Source organism: Colletotrichum scovillei, assembly GCF_011075155.1.
Source record: "Colletotrichum scovillei strain TJNH1 chromosome Unknown Contig00007, whole genome shotgun sequence".
Lineage (NCBI taxonomy): Eukaryota > Fungi > Ascomycota > Sordariomycetes > Glomerellales > Glomerellaceae > Colletotrichum > Colletotrichum scovillei.
In genome coordinates, this window is record NW_023336265.1 from 1309871 (window position 1) to 1324901 (window position 15031).

At 54.7% G+C, this 15031-nt stretch overlaps 3 protein-coding genes across 3 annotated transcripts; 1 reads left to right on the top strand and 2 right to left on the bottom strand.

Moving 5' to 3' along the window:
* Positions 1 to 554: 554 nt before the first annotated feature.
* HER10_EVM0012132 (uncharacterized protein) lies at positions 555 to 2998 on the top strand (the record flags this gene model as incomplete). The annotated part of the gene is made up of 3 exons (XM_035481533.1): positions 555 to 1542; positions 1687 to 1982; positions 2849 to 2998. The coding sequence occupies 3 exons, from the start codon at positions 555 to 557 to the stop codon at positions 2996 to 2998; spliced, it is 1434 nt and encodes a 477-aa protein (XP_035331902.1).
* Positions 2999 to 3917: 919 nt separating this feature from the next.
* Positions 3918 to 6996, bottom strand: HER10_EVM0006881 (uncharacterized protein). The gene is made up of 3 exons (XM_035476454.1): positions 6087 to 6996; positions 5412 to 5995; positions 3918 to 5358 (listed from the first exon to the last, which is right to left on the bottom strand). The coding sequence occupies exons 1-3, from the start codon at positions 6124 to 6126 to the stop codon at positions 4165 to 4167; spliced, it is 1818 nt and encodes a 605-aa protein (XP_035331558.1). The 5' UTR covers positions 6127 to 6996; the 3' UTR covers positions 3918 to 4164.
* Positions 6997 to 10574: 3578 nt separating this feature from the next.
* On the bottom strand, positions 10575 to 14805 carry HER10_EVM0008451 (uncharacterized protein). Its single transcript, XM_035483067.1, has 4 exons — positions 12794 to 14805; positions 12366 to 12664; positions 12102 to 12215; positions 10575 to 11998 (listed from the first exon to the last, which is right to left on the bottom strand). Exons 1-4 carry the CDS (start codon positions 12954 to 12956, stop codon positions 11435 to 11437), a joined length of 1140 nt encoding a protein of 379 aa, XP_035331662.1. The 5' UTR covers positions 12957 to 14805; the 3' UTR covers positions 10575 to 11434.
* Positions 14806 to 15031: the final 226 nt, after the last annotated feature.

The following is a 15031-nucleotide window of genomic DNA, read 5'->3' on the forward strand; positions in this document are numbered from 1 at the left end:
CGCAACAAACGTTCCCATACGTTCCGACGACAATATTGCTCTCCTCCGCCTTGCCGGGATCATCAGACAACAACAGCAACCACGGCCTCGCCTACATCTTTCACCAGAGTAGTTCAGGCGTCGAGCTCCTGTCGGTAAACGCCTCGGCCACCATCGATGGCCCCACTAGCCTGCAGACGATATCGACGAGCTTGCCGTTCCTCGACGATGCGACCAAGACGACGGCTTTCCTCCCCACGATGGCGGACAATGGGACCATTGTGGTTCAGGCGGGGGATTGCGAGACGGCGGAAGGCTACGACATCTGGACATATACTCCAGGGGCGGCGTCAGGGTCTTCGGGCACTTCAGGATCCTGGTACAAGACTTCAGCAACACTACCCAGCAGCGCGGACTCGGACGCAGGTCCGTATGCTCTCGGTGCAGGAATCAGCTTCTCGTCGACTCTCGCGCCGAGCATGTCCGAACCCGTGTTGTATTCATTCGGCGGCATGTGTCTGGCGCCTACGACGGACGAATCTACGTGGCAAGGAAACGGGACATATACGAAAGCCATGTTGAGAGTGGCCCCTTCAGACTCCGTGGCTTCGGGGTACTCGGCCAGCTTCATATCTGGCAAGGGTCCAGCCTACGCTGAGGCGGGGTTCTCTTTCACACCCCTGAGCCCGTCAATCTCAAATCGGTCCGGCATCGTCACGCAACAGAACCGCTACGTGTTGCTCGGCGGCCACACCCAGCAGGCCTTTATCAACATGAGCTCCGCCGCCATTTGGAACCTGCCAGAGGAGTCGTGGAACTTTGCGACGGTCAGCGCCACGCGCGTCGGAAGCAGCGAGCTGGCGGTGAAGGACATCGAGAAGCGCGCGGGGACGCAGGTGGAGAGCCGGTCCGGGCACACGGCGGTGCTGAATGAAGACGGGACTGCGCTCATTATCCTGGGCGGCTGGGTTGGTAGTGTTTCTCAGGCTGCTTCCCCGCAGCTTGCGCTTCTCAAAATGGGTGATACGTATGGAGACTGGACATGGTCGATTCCATCTCAGCAACCGGATGGTGGAATCTACGGTCATGGGGCAGCGATTTTGCCTGGCAATGTAATGATGGTTTACGGAGGATATGAAATCACGACTTCAGGATCCAAGGCGAAGAGACAGTCAAGCGGGACCGGGCTCAGGTTCCTGAACATGACTTCCATGGCATGGAGTTCGAGCTACACAAATCCAAATCATGCGACCTCATCGAGTGGGTCCAATAGCTCCACTAGCAACGACAACATCAAGAAGATTGGACTGGGTGTCGGCCTCGGCGTTGGGCTCGCCGCAGTTCTCGGCGCCTTCTTGGTTTACTATTGTTACAAGAGACATTTGAGGAAGAAGAAGGAGATGAGAGAGGAGACGGTGCGCTCTTTGGCGCAAGATGCGACACGATTCCTGCACCCAGAAGACGATATGTTGGAGCGGGATGGCGGATCGGCCTACCCCTGGACGAGCCATTCTTGGTACACGGGAGGTCACGATCCTTACGAGACGATCGACAGATCGCTCGGTTACGAATCGCTAAGGACAGGCCATGGTCCCGGCAACAACCAAGGTGTATATCAACAGCCGCCCGGTTTGCTCATTCCGCGCAAACCCATACCTCGTGCGGCAAGAGGCGCATACCAACCAGCAGCGAGTCTCACCACGCCAGGCCACATCCACCCAATCTACGAAGCAGATGAAGATGACCCGGAGCACGCCAACAGAAGGAAAGATCAGGAGCCCGCGACACCTACCACACCGGGGCACGCCGACCCATTCATGACGCCGACGGGTTCCGTCCCGATCTTAACACCCGGCAATCGTCACTCCATGACGCCCAGTCCGGAGGCTCTCCTGCGGCGCAACACAGAGGTGCAAGACTGGCAGTCAGACATTGACGCTACAGAAGCTCTCTTGGCTCGGATGCCCTCGCGCCGCAACAGCCGCGTCTCCCCGACACGGCGCGCGTCTATGCGTTCGGCGCGGTCCATGGCGGATGACGAGCGGACGGCCAGCAACGTCTCCGAGTCGGCGCGTAGTGCTATCAGCGTACCCACGCGCTCGGCGTCTGCGAGACGAAATAGTACAGGACCGAACAACCTGACCATCATCACCGATAACCGAGTGGGCACCTCTTCGTCGTCAAGCAGTAGCGGGCACACATACTCCACCGCCAAGACAACGTTCAACGCCCTACAAGCCGAGGGTCCCTCGCTGCTCCTCCAAGGCCAGCGACCGCGCAATGAACACGACGAAGATGAAGAGGACTTTGTACACATCCCCAGCAGTCCCAGCAAACACAAGCCCCGCCGATCGCTCGGGTGGCTCGGCAGTCTCCGGCGCGTCTTCAGCAGCGGCGTCAACAACAACTCTTCAGACTCGAGCGACCACGAGAGCCCGCGGCGGTTATCCCTCGACCAAGTCAGCTCGGACTACGAGCCGCGGCTGGTCGGGTTATCCGGCATCGGGGGCGCCGAGCTCCTGCGCAGGAAGCAGGGCCGGCACGACTGGGACATTGACCAGAAGTCGCTCGACGAGTGGGACATCGAAAAGGCGATTGAGCAGCGGCTGGTGCAGGTCATGTTCACGGTGCCTAAGGAGCGATTGCGGGTCGTCAACGCCGAGATTGAAAAGGAGGAAGAGGCGATCCTCGTGGACCCGGATAAGGACGAGATGGAGGGGCTCGACGGGGCGGATCTGGAGAAGAGGGCTCTCGCGGAGGAGTACAGGGATAAAGGCAAGGGCAAGGAAATTGCTCTCGACGACGATGACGAAGACGACCTGGGATCCCGGAGTAGGGGCATGTATGCGCGCAGACCCGAGTCGCCGAGCACGGGGTCGCCGGTGCGCGGACGGAGGTTGTTACACCTCCCGCCGCCAAAGGGCGACTCTGGGGAGTCTTCTCACGGTCACGATCACCCGCTGCCGAGCCGGGAAGACTCTGCGGAGCCCCGGCCGTCGCTGACGCTGCGTACGGCTGAGGTCGTGAGCGTGGCGAGGCCGAGGACGAGGGTGCTGGAGATGGTGGAGAGCTTTGAGTCGAGGAGCAGGGAGACCAGTCCGTCGCTCGGCTAGGTGCCGGGCGATGATGATATCAAAGGACGTGGGGATATTTCCCTGTTTGACTCGTTTTCTGCCGTTGGACCTGCTGCTGCGTTGGCGGAGTCTGGATCTGGTTCTTCTGATGTCTGATTAGACGGACCAAGACGGTTTGGTCTATTGGTCGTCAAGCAGTCGTGCCTTTTGTATTTTTGTCCCTGGTCTAGAGCGTATCTGCGTTGCGGAGTTTTTGAGGCGTTTGGGTTTTGTTGGATGGATATTCAACCGCCGTTCGTTTCGAGGAATCTAGGAGAGAGAGATGGGGCCCCCTCCGGCCATCGGACCTGTGTATGTGTGCGTATGTGTGAAATGAGAAAAAGGGGGGGGGGGGGGGGGGATGACTGCAACAGTGTATGTATCACATGGAAATATCTGGGAGTCTCTGGCTTTTTTTCCCGTTCGGCGTGACGGGTATCTGAATCTTGAAGGGAACGGACAGGTCATGGGAAATGTATTGGAGGCGAGGCAAATTTATTGTTGTATATTGTGGTTTAGTTTTACAAACAGCGGAAATTTTTTGAAAGCGTACCTCCTGTCGCTTCCGTTTGTCGATACGAAGCGGACTCAAACCGACTTGTGAGCATGAATATGAAAACCTGTGGTTTGATGATGCTTTTTCTAGCAAAGGGGCGCTGGGACTGAAAGCATCAGGGCACTTGGAAACCCTTTGTTGAAACCAAAGCCAAGAGTGCATACCTTGCTGAATAATAACCTTACACTCGTAGCTAGCTAGAAACATCATGGCGGTAAGAGTCCGCAATAAACCAGCCAACTAAGGAGCCGTTGCAAAGTATATGAAATATGTGTTCATTCCCACCTAGCTAAATGATGTGGTATCTCGTAAAGGAAAACAAAAAAACGCCGATTTTTCCTATGCATTGCCTCCCACCCTGGAATCCTCCAAAAAGACCAAATGAATCCCTCAAACCTCATAGTCGTGGAAGGGTTCCAGCAGTTTCTCTTAGACCGCTGACAATTATCCAACATGTAAGCTGTCGCCATCTGTGACTTTTGTTCAAGAATAAAAATCCTATATACATGGCTCGGCCTAAAAGGCCTGGCCAGGTCCCGGCTGCTGTTCGTGTGTCTGGTTTCCGTACGGGTGGTTGGCATGCGGTTGTTGCTGACTGCCAAACGCCTGGTTCTGGTGTGCTTGTTGCTGGTACGCCTGCTGCTGAAGGGCCGGATGTCCGTAGGCGCCGTTCATCGGCGATCCGAGAACGGGACTCTCTGGCATGATGGAGGCGGCTGCTGGGCTTTGTGGTGGTCCCCAGAGCGCTTCTCCTACCCTTTGCTGCGTCAAGTCGCGGGGACCTGCGACACCCAGATTTGCTTGTGCTGGCGGCCCCGTTCTCCCCCATTCGCCGTTGCTAGGCCCCGGGTGTGTCGGGTGTACTGGTGTCATGCCCGTCTGCTGCTGGAAGCTCTGATCTTGGTATGGCGAGATTGGCGACATAGGCGACAAGGGTGATACCGGGCGCGCGGGACGGCGTGGCGGAGACATCTGCGAGGGGTTCGGTTGGGCGTGGGCGATAAGGCTGTCACTCTCGTTACCAGGGCGCTGGGGTCGTGGAGGTGGACGCGAGGGTTGCAGGTATGTGCTGCGGCGGAATTCGGTAGCGATTGGTAGGTGATCGGTACTCTTGACACCGGCGGGATGGTAAGCGGTATCTCCGTCCTTGTCGAGGTCGTCCATATCGAGGTTGGCTGCGGTCTTGTAGCTGGAGTCTTCGTGGCGGCGTTTGACACCGCAGAGCAGCCAGCGCATACCACGACCAAAGGCCTTGACAAAGTCCCATAGGTTAAGAGCGTCTCCGACAGCCTTGAGGCCCATCCATCCACCGGCGGGAGCCGTGTGTACATTTTCGCGGAGGGGAGCATGGCTGTCTCGAGAGTCGGCGGACGGGTAGTATGTGGTTTTGGCGCCCGGGACATAAGGGGCGTAAGGGAAGGCCCAGAGATGGAGGAGGGCGAAGAGGGCCATTTCGAAACACAGAAGTAGGGCGGGAATGCCGACTTTGATGTCCGGGTAGGCGAGGACTTTGTTCGGGTGAACAAGGTCGAGCGTTGAGGTAGCGAGAGAAATGCAGGTCACCTGCCAGAAAGAGAAGAAGACCACAAGCTTGATGGCAAGGACCTTGAGGAAGGGTGAGTGCTCCTTCAGGGGTTCTCTCATCTGTACGTAAAACTGAATGACGGAGTACATGGCAATAGTGACGGCAACACAGTTGATCGAGATAACCTGTTTCTGTTAGTGAAGGCTTCCAAATGGTTTGGGGAACAGAGAAAGCTTACCCAGATGTGAGCAAAGACTGGGTTATTTGAGCTCTCGCAGTAACGGTGGAAGTATTGGGTAACGACGGCCGTGACAGTCATGGCGACGCGGATGAAGACGTAGTGATATACACCAATCCAGATGACGTTGAACCATGTCAAACCGCTTTTGGGCGTGCGCCAGGGTCCCCTCTGTCCTCCACAGCACTTTGCAAACCAATCGAGAGGCCAGACCCAAGGCTTGATGGGGTAGAGATTGCGGAAGTAGTCCTTTTGGGTGTGGACATCTGGGGCGAGGTAGTGGCACATGAGCGAGAAGAAGGATGCGATGGCGAAAGCCTCGTAGCAGTCGCTCATGAGTTGAAAGTAGACCGCGTGCCAGTAGTACCAAAGTTGAAGAAAGGACGAGGCGGCGTAGACGGGGACCATGAAGAGAATGCGGATGATCTGTCGCTGCTCGCGGGGCTTCGTGTAGTTGATAGAGTGCATGAAGACGAGGTAGAAGGATAGGCATATTGCGATGATGGTGCAGGAGCCAGCAATGATTAGGGCGAGGTCGTGGAAGGTCAGGGGACCAGCGATGAGGATCTCGGAGCCGGGAAGGACTTGAGAGAGAAGAGGAGTTGTTAGCTTTCTTGCACAATGCGGATGTCTCACGAGATTGGGGTCGGAGGTTTGCAGGGTCGAGTGACATACTCCTCAGCTCCTCGAGCGTTGAATTACACGTTAAATTCATGGCGACGTCAACTCAGCACCGTGCCGAGGATGACCTCCGGGGTACGGGGTCTCGTGTACGAAACGGGAGGCCCGGAGAGTATGGCAGCGCGGTATGGGAAGAACACAGACGGCGTGGAACGGAGCGGACGATGACGATGTCGGTGTGGATGAGGGCAGTGGGTTGGGGTTTAACGGTTGTGCCAAGACTGGTGCGCTGCAGGAACAGAGCGGGTGCCGGTCTTGGCAGAGCTTGGTCGCCTCGTGGCAGAGCTTGGTCGCCTCGTGGCTCTGGACTGCGTTCGGGGCGGGTCGCGTGGTCGCAAACGGGCTCGCAGAGGAGAAGGAAAAGGTCGAATTTCGACTTCAGGACGACGGAGTCGTATTCCGGGATGGCTTCCTCGTTATAATTCTACCGGTCCAAGGTGAACTTCTCCCTTCAATTCGCGCCGTGTCTCTCCCTCTGAGACGAGTATGGTTGTGGGTTTCTGTGGGTGCTTGAGGATCGTGGTCGAGTGGTTCAAAGGGGATTGTCTTTCCCCAGTCCGCGCCCAGTAATGTAGTCGCACGTCGATCCTCCTCTTGCAAGATTCCACAAAAATATTAACGGTCCGTCGCGCGCAATTACAGAGCTGGGGGGGTTTCCTCTTCGTCGTTGGTCGGGGTTCGGGGTATCGTTTCGGTCTTCGTTATGGGGAGTGTGACGTTGAATAAAATACAGTGTGGTATGAAGAAGGTAGTTTGGGTCAATCGATGGAGGATTCCCGCGGCCAAGAAGCTAAAACAAAAGAGCAAGGTAGAATCAGAAGAGTAGGTAGACAGACGCGCACCAAGGAGACGGCCGTTGTGGTGAAGGGTTTGGAAGGAGGGAAGAAGAATGACGAAAGCGCAAGACTTGGAGGAGGGGGGGAAATTGGCGAGAGACAAACAACCCGTTACCTACCTTACTCAGGAGGTAAGCAAGCAAGCGATGGGCATGCTTCCTTCCTACAGCTGTGGGAGGTACTCCGTCGTAACTTGGTAGGGGACCAGGGGTACCGGGTACTTCGAGGTGCGTTACCTAATGTGCAGTGGCCCAGTGGGTGGGTGCTAAGGCAAAGGAAGGAGTCCGGGGCCGTTTGCCAAGTGGCTGAGTGCCAAGGGTCGACGACGGAGCGGACGCACTAAGATTACAGGGCCGCTGACGACGGCGGCATCCAGTCAGCAGCGAGATCCCTCCCGCCTCCGGGACAACGCAGCGCCGCCCTTCAGGGGTTTCCCCTTCACATGGCCCTTTTCGTCTCGACTTTTGAGGGTGCTCAGCCGTACCAAAGTACGCAGTACACAGCCGTGGCGCGCGTGGAACAGCATCATTGTTCAAATCCACCTCACCAAAACTGCATCGTCCAACATCGGATGCTCAATGCAAGAGGCCGTCACCGCCTTGCTATGATCAGTGCCGGTTACCGAAAATATCTATTTGCAGCATCGTCTGTCTGCCTTATGTTGGGTACATCTACGCCACATGTTTTTTTACCGTTGCGGAATCAACACCTTCGAGTATCCGTACGTCGTCGTATGGGCAAATGTGAACGCGTCACTCGTACGGGGCAATCTCATTACCATCTCTTATTTGAATCTTTTCTTCCTTTCCGTACGGAGCACTGCGACGGGCTATGAACAGGGATCCAACACCAAACAGCCGGGCTCCCTCCTCCCCCTTCCCTGGCCTGCCTGGGCCCCTTCCTCAAATCTTGTCCCTCCCGCGCGGCGTTTTAGAATTCGGAAACGAAGGAGAGCAGATTGAAAGAAAAAAAAAATTCGATCCCTACTTATTTTGCGACCCAAGACTGGAGGGTTTGAACGAGGTGCACAATAAGAAGACCAACTCTCACTGGCTGTTAAAATCCCCGATATGACTACCGCGGATGGAATGTGCAGCGGGTGCGCACGCACAGCGGCACGATGGATTTCGCCCGCCATGCACTGATCTTTTGATGATGCAGGGACTCGGCCTCGATCAACGTCATTCTTTTCGTCCGAGCAATCCTTCTTGTCTCCTGCACAGCAAAACTCTGTGTCCTTCTCGCCGCCGCCGCCAGCGGCTGATCAAACACACGGCCCATCGCAATGAGACGAACACCGGACGGACTGCCAGATGCGACGTCACAGGCCTCCCAAAGAACGGGGGAAACCCGATGCACGAAAAAAGACACGAGCGGGAATGAGAAGCACATTCACAATCCCCTCAGGGATACCACCAAATCATCATCGCGAATTCTGCCTCACTCATACTATGTATTAATTACCGCGGCCCCGGGACCACGACGACGAAGCAGAAAAAGTCAATGCCAACGTGCCAAGCCCGCCCCCATGTTCCATTTTCGTGTTCCTAGAGACGCGACGACATCCCACTTTCCGCCGTAAGGACACCTACCTGACAGAACTTGCCATCTTGTGAATACTGTCTTTCTATGCCTGCCAGAAAGAGGTTATTCCCACATCGTCAGCCACAATTGAGGCGCGGTCGTCGTATACCATACAGCCCCGGTCGACAGTACCTTGCTTCTCGCCCATCTCATTTTGGCATTTGCGCTCCTCTTCTATCAAAAATACGAGTCAAACCAACATGTACCTGTTCGTATTACTCGTATACGGATAACCGACCGCGTATTTCTCTCCCATCAAACCTCCCCAGTCTCTCTTCACAACATATTCAACTCTTCCGTACAAACACAACAAATGCAGCCTGCCATTCATCATTCATGTGTTGTTCATGATCCTTTGTTTGTTTCGGTATGTATCCGCCCCTTCCAATCTCACCTTGCCCATATTCAATGTCTCTCACCTCCGAAACTCAGTTTCGGCTGCGACTCTGTACCACCAATCTAAAACGCCCCCATCTCGAACAATTACCTAGGTACTTCATTGCTGTGCAGCCCCAAATGACTCCCCGTCATCTAATTCAGTTTTGTTTCGAAACATGCAGCCTCCCATCGATCCATCAATCCCTTCCTTTCGCTCCCACAGTCGATGGAAGTATGCTTATCCCACTTAAACACGGACGCCTCTCAAATCCGCCATCAGATTCTCAGAGCAGTCCAAAACGCCCTGTATTCCATCCTCGATTTTCAATCGTGAAATAGGGGGGCTAGGGGAGAGGGGGAGGGAAACAGTGCCACTATCGACGCCTCCTTCCCTAGAAGCCCATCCACCGAGGAACGCGTCCGATCAAGAAGACACTAAGACTCTTAGTGCAGCCAGTCCGCTCCAAACATCCTGCATAGCTACTATGTATTTTGCGCATGACGCCAGTCCCGTCCGTCCGCCTCGATTGAGCCTCATCTCAAACCTCCCATCAACGATACTAGGAAAAAAGGGGAATGATCTACTGTACACGGGAAAAAACGACTTATTAACAAGGCAACCTCCCAAACACAACAGTACATGGAATCATCAGGTCACCTATTGCTAAGAAGGTCACTCAACCGACCTCCCCCTTGGCTACTAGCTGCAACTTACGACGAAAAAAGGAGACATAGAGCAACGGACTTTTAATCGTCAACTCCGTCGGGGGAGTCAGCATACATAGTAGCTTACTGCGTAGGCATGTGAATGTACACCCACAATCTCCGTATGAACAAACCAATTCTGTCTCCATTTCATTCCATTCCACACACACACCACCCGAATCCAATCTAGATAATCAGATCATATCCGTATCCACCTCCGAAATCCGCTCCTCCTCGTCCTCGCATCCAAAACACCTGACGCTAAGCTTTTCCGCCGCAAAACACCCACCTAAAATCCAATGAAACACCAGCTGCCCGAAGAGTTTCCTTGCCGCCAAATTATCAATGATATCAACCCACCTAAATACACACACCTTGAAGCCAGGTATCCATAAACAAAAACCCCCAACATGCATCTTCACAAGGGCTATCGTCTACGAGATCTCCATCAGAGGCTCAGAGCACAAAAACCCACCCCACATCGAAAAGTTGCGATCGACCGCGCCTTGCTTCCGCCCATCCCCCCTCCCCGGCCGTGACCTATCCGTACCTCTTCCGACCCTCCATCTTCTTCCCTCTCTCTACCTACCACACCAAGTACGAAGTACACAACTCCAAGATTTTCAGGTTTCCTCACAAACGCACAAACCAAAATCCTTCCAACCGACCTTGTCCTCCAACAGCAAGGCTCTACGCGAACAATCACAAGTAGTAAAAGAGTCTGAACCCCTGTGCCCTGTGCTCTCTATGATTCATCCAACATGTGCCTCCGTTCACCGTTGCAACGTCCACCCCTCCGTACTCCCGTATCCGATACGCACACACATACTCACGAGTCCCCGAGCCTTTCCCATGCCGGCCCCGGTCCGACCCAGCGAGAAGGACTCTTGAAGGGTTGCCCGAGACAGCGGCGTTTGTCTTGACGCGATACTCATGGTTATCACCTACTCATTGTACACCATATGGCGAAGACATGCATCATTTGTACGCGTTCGATTGTTATTATGATTGTCGCAACTAGCTATAGAACTTTTCTTTCGCTCCAGTGACCATTGTGCACAGTCTGCTGGTCGGTCGCCCAAGACATCCAGTGACGGGCTACACAGCCTAACGTGAGGCCTCCATCTTGGGCTCAGCTCGACCAGCTCCGTGCAGCCTCCGCAGTCCCGGGTCACTCTATTACGTGTCGTGGATGCATCGTCACCCACAAATGTGTGCCCAATGGAAAGAGGAATGGTGCCAAAACTGCTACCATTTGTAACCAATCTCACCCATCCACCCGTCGTGAATTTGTCCAAGTCGTTTCGCTGTTGGCCCATGGCCCGCTCGTGTATGTACAAATGCCGCCGTCGTCATACCCGAAGAATCGTAGCCCGACTCTCATACCGGGGAGGCAGGGCTCTTCGTCTATGATCACTTGGCTCGGGCTTGTAAAGGAACCCCGCCGACGTTGATGATCGCCTTTGAGCTGTCGACAACTCCCAAACCACCAGTCGAAGGGGAGATAGAGAATCGAAATTATGGCAGCCGTCGTCCTCTGCGTTCGTGTTGCCCATGTGATGTGTTCGTGTTCGTGTTCAGTGGCCTTATCCCCATAATGTACTGCGGCGGATGTCGATCCTGACCGATCGACCTTATCACGCCCGGTGTTGCCGCGAGGGCCACCCAATCCAGAATCCTTCTATGCAGAGTCGTTAAATGAATGGAAACGCCGTCCTGGTATCTCAAAAACGCAATGCGAAGACCGAAAATTGGTACCTGGACCGAATTCGTGTACGTCGTAAACGAGTGTATGGCATCTCGTTGTCTTGGTCCGCCCGATCACTCCATCGACCTTGGTCAAGTGTCAGGATCTGGGTTGGTCGCCCGCAAGACTGGTTGGTGAACCTTGCGGGAGTAATCTTGGTCGTCGCGTAGAGTATTAATACTCTCTGCACTCTTGTTGTGCACGTAGAGTCCTCTCGGGAGAGGGTCCAGGCGAGGGTCGTGAGCGAGAAGGCGGCTTCGGCGATGGTCGCTTGAGGCGTCGGGATCCCATCGTCCTCCATCAACAGTGACAACCATTTCGGGGTTTCGTGGCGAGCCGGTCATGCCGGCGGAACTACCACGATGGCTAGGCTCGTCGTACTTGTCGTTCTCGTTTTGCTGTTGTCTCCGACGTCTGAAGAACAAGAAGAGTCCCAGTCCTGCAATGGCCACGACCGCGGCAATAACACCGACCACGATTCCAACAACAGCACCGGTGCTGGGTCCATTCGACGACGATTGGCTGCCGGGCGTCAGTTCGGAGGCGCCTGTTGCTCCCTCGGTGCCCGTGGCAGTTGGCGTAACGAAGATGGTCCTCACGGTTCCGTCGGCTGTCACCGTTTGAACCGTCGATCTCGGTTTGCTACTACTCGAAGTCTGGATTCTCAGTCAGCGTTTGCTCGTGTCAGTGACACACCCCCTCATTTGTCAAATGCAGGTTTACGGGCACGGCATGTTGTTGGGACTTTTGAGAGCATACAGATGTTGTTGACGTAGTCGTCGTTTCCGGATCGGGCGTGACTGTGTTCTGAATTGTCTCAGTTTTTACTGTTGTGATGACTTGTACGGTTGTTGCAGGCGGGGCCGGAGGGGCCTGGTTTCCAGACGATTAAGCCAAGGCATCACACGTGGTGGAGGTGAGACGATGGAGTCTGGGGATGAGGTTCGGGATCGTGAAGGGTATGGAGATCACGCAGAATCACGCAGGCAATTCACGATACATGGCTGAGGGGATTGTACTCACTTGTGTAGTAGTGCTGGCTGCTGCCTTGGACGATGACGAGCTGTCACCTCCGCTGCCGGCGGTGCTGGTAGGAGTCTTCGCCAGCGTCAGATATCCGTAGTAGTTGGGCCTTGAGCCGCAGTGCTCGATGTCGTAGCCGGGACAGATATCGTTGCATTTGTCGCTCACTTCGGCTTCGCTAGACGCGGCCGGCGCGACATCAGAACACCAGCAGGACTGCCACTGGACAATGGCAAAGGCGTAGTTCTTGTCTCGACAGAAGTCGGTGCATAGTCCATTCGTCTGCCATGTGCTTAGATCTATTACAGATGTGAATTAGCCATTGTATGCGGGTGGGCAGAGGAAGGCAAAGGCAGAGCTGGCCGAGGATGTTGAAAGCCCCAAGTAGCGTTGCCATGTCATGCCTTCCTGGGAGGGCTCCAACGTACTTGCGCTCATGGATGCCGTGTTCGTATTAGAGCAGAGGTTCTGCGTCAATTGTCGAGGCATGAGGATTTCGGGTTCTGGCGCAGCCTGTGCCATTGTCACCCAGGATGATAGCGCCAAGGCAAAGATGCCCAAGCATCTCGTCGTTCGTTCGGTAAAAGTCATGATGGATCCGTCCCGATAGACAATTGTACTGAGAGATTTTCTGTCAGTATAGACATTCAATATTGAGGGGGAAGGAGTAGTTTTAGGTTCACAAGATAAACTCGTGACCAATGGCTGGGCTCCTCAGGCCTCTGGACTTACACTTGCTGGAGTCAGGCGCTCACGGGGCTGACATCTGACGTCTGGATCGGTCGGTGGGCGGCGGGAGGAAAGGTTAAAAGGTGCTCCCAAAGGTAAGATGCTGTGCCTGTCCTACACGACCACGCAGGCAAGCGGGAGACCGCAGGAGTCGTCGATGATGACCTTGAGTGTTGTCCGCAGCTGGTCCGGATTTCGAGTATCGACTATCGTTGCTTGAGACTGGAAGCGTAAAAGCCGCAAAATAGGTGCCGACTCAAATGAGGTTGAGGCCGGGAGGTGGGAGAGAAAGAGAATGGGAAGGCAAGTAGGCCGGGTCGTGGCGTTTGGTACGAGATTTGTTGGCGCCAAGTGTGAATGGGGCAAGAGGGCGAAAGGGTTCGGATGTGAAAACCCAAGAGTGAACGCGGCGAATAATTACTGGCAGCCGAGAGTAGCCAAGCACCGATGGACCAGTGACTGAGATGATTGCCCCTAGAGACAACTAGCGCGATGATTGAGGATAAGAATTGGGGACCTTTTGAGACAAGAGCAACGAGACGACCGGGTGCGCAAGAGTCCGAGTATAATTATGGTCCTCCCTCTTTTTAATAATGAACAGCGTCCTTGTTCCCTCGATTAAGGTGTGGCCTGAGGGTCAGGGATGCGCAGGGTCTGTCAATCAGTCAGGGCCGATGCTGTCTTTGTCGTCCAGAAGGTTGTCGACCTTGCTGTGATGTGGTCGTGGTCCGGATAGTGGAGGGGAGGAGAAGAGAGTGAGGAGGAGGGAAGGAGGAGAAGGTGTGGAGGAAAGAGGTGAAGTGAGGGTGATGTTGGAGAAGTGGTGATGGTCAGGCAGCCCCGGGTAGAAAAAAAGAAGCAGGCGCCAAGAGGAAGGAAGCGAAGGGAAGGAGGCAAGCCGCAAGAGCAGGGAAGAAAGTGGACCAGCGAGCGAGCGAGGTGGAATTGGTGGTTGGTGCCGAGCAGCAGAAGCAGCAGAATGCAATTCGTAAGGTATTAACCGGTATCTGCAGCTACAACGGCATCGGCAACAGGGCAAATGCAGCAGGCTAGCAGCAACAGCACCTTAAGGTAGCTAGCTGGGGACCCAAGACCCAAGTAAGCAAGGGCCGGGGAGGGAAACGAGAGACTGGGTGCAGGCAAGAGCTGCAGCGAAGCGATTGTGGTGGTGGTGGTGGTAGTGGTGGTGGTGTATTCCCCCTCTGTATCTGGACGGAGTGCAAATACTGCGTAGGTACGAACACAGAGATTCGTGAGTATGTCTCTCTGTCGGTCTTGCCGGGGGATGCTTGCTTCACCAAGTTCACCAACAGAGACGAAGGCGCGAAGGCGGAGGCAGAGAACGGGTGGGAACACTAGGAATAGCGTAGAGAAGAAAAAAGTTGACGATAATGACAAGAAAAGGATGAGGGAAACGAATGGAGTCTAGCTAGGCAAGCACACCGTAGGCTGATGAAGAGCAGACAAGGAAGAAGAGAGAAGGAGAGAAGATTCCAATATCGAAAAAGAAGGTGGATCGAGGAAGAGGAGTTACAGGTAAAGAGGCAGAAGCCAGGTCACGGTTGCGGGTTGTTTTCTGGGAGCTAGAAAAGGTAGGGGGGGCGTGTCACGGTGGCTACGGATACCATGGATGATCATGAATTGGCATGGGCATGGGGAGTATCAGTAGAAATTTAGAATGGCACAATTGGGGAATCCGAGGAGGACGACGGTGGGGGGAGAGGAGGATTAGACGCTAGAGACAAGACGGTGATGGAGTGGATTTCTTGGGATGATGGGATGGCAACTGTCCGTGTGTGTAGAAGACGAATGAGGCGAGCACGAGCCGAGCAACGACCACCAAAAGTCAAGAACGACGCACGCAGCAGCAGTTACTGGCAGGCTGCAGCACCTGCCAACAGCACAAGGAAAGTTGCAACATTACATAGAATTAGAAG

Excerpts from the sequence above, each read along its gene's own strand:
- HER10_EVM0006881 (XM_035476454.1), bottom strand. The coding sequence starts at position 6,126 with ATGAATTTAACGTGTAATTCAACGCTCGAGGAGCTGAGGA. Across the intron at positions 5,996-6,086 it reads AACGCTCGAGGAGCTGAGGA|TCCTTCCCGGCTCCGAGATC; the intron begins GTATGTCACTCG and ends TTCTCTCTCAAG. Across the intron at positions 5,359-5,411 it reads CAGTCTTTGCTCACATCTGG|GTTATCTCGATCAACTGTGT; the intron begins GTAAGCTTTCTC and ends TAACAGAAACAG.
- HER10_EVM0008451 (XM_035483067.1), bottom strand. The coding sequence starts at position 12,956 with ATGACTTTTACCGAACGAACGACGAGATGCTTGGGCATCTTTGCCTTG. Across the intron at positions 12,665-12,793 it reads CACGGCATCCATGAGCGCAA|ATCTAAGCACATGGCAGACG; the intron begins GTACGTTGGAGC and ends CATCTGTAATAG. Across the intron at positions 12,216-12,365 it reads CAGCCAGCACTACTACACAA|GCCCCTCCGGCCCCGCCTGC; the intron begins GTGAGTACAATC and ends TCTGGAAACCAG.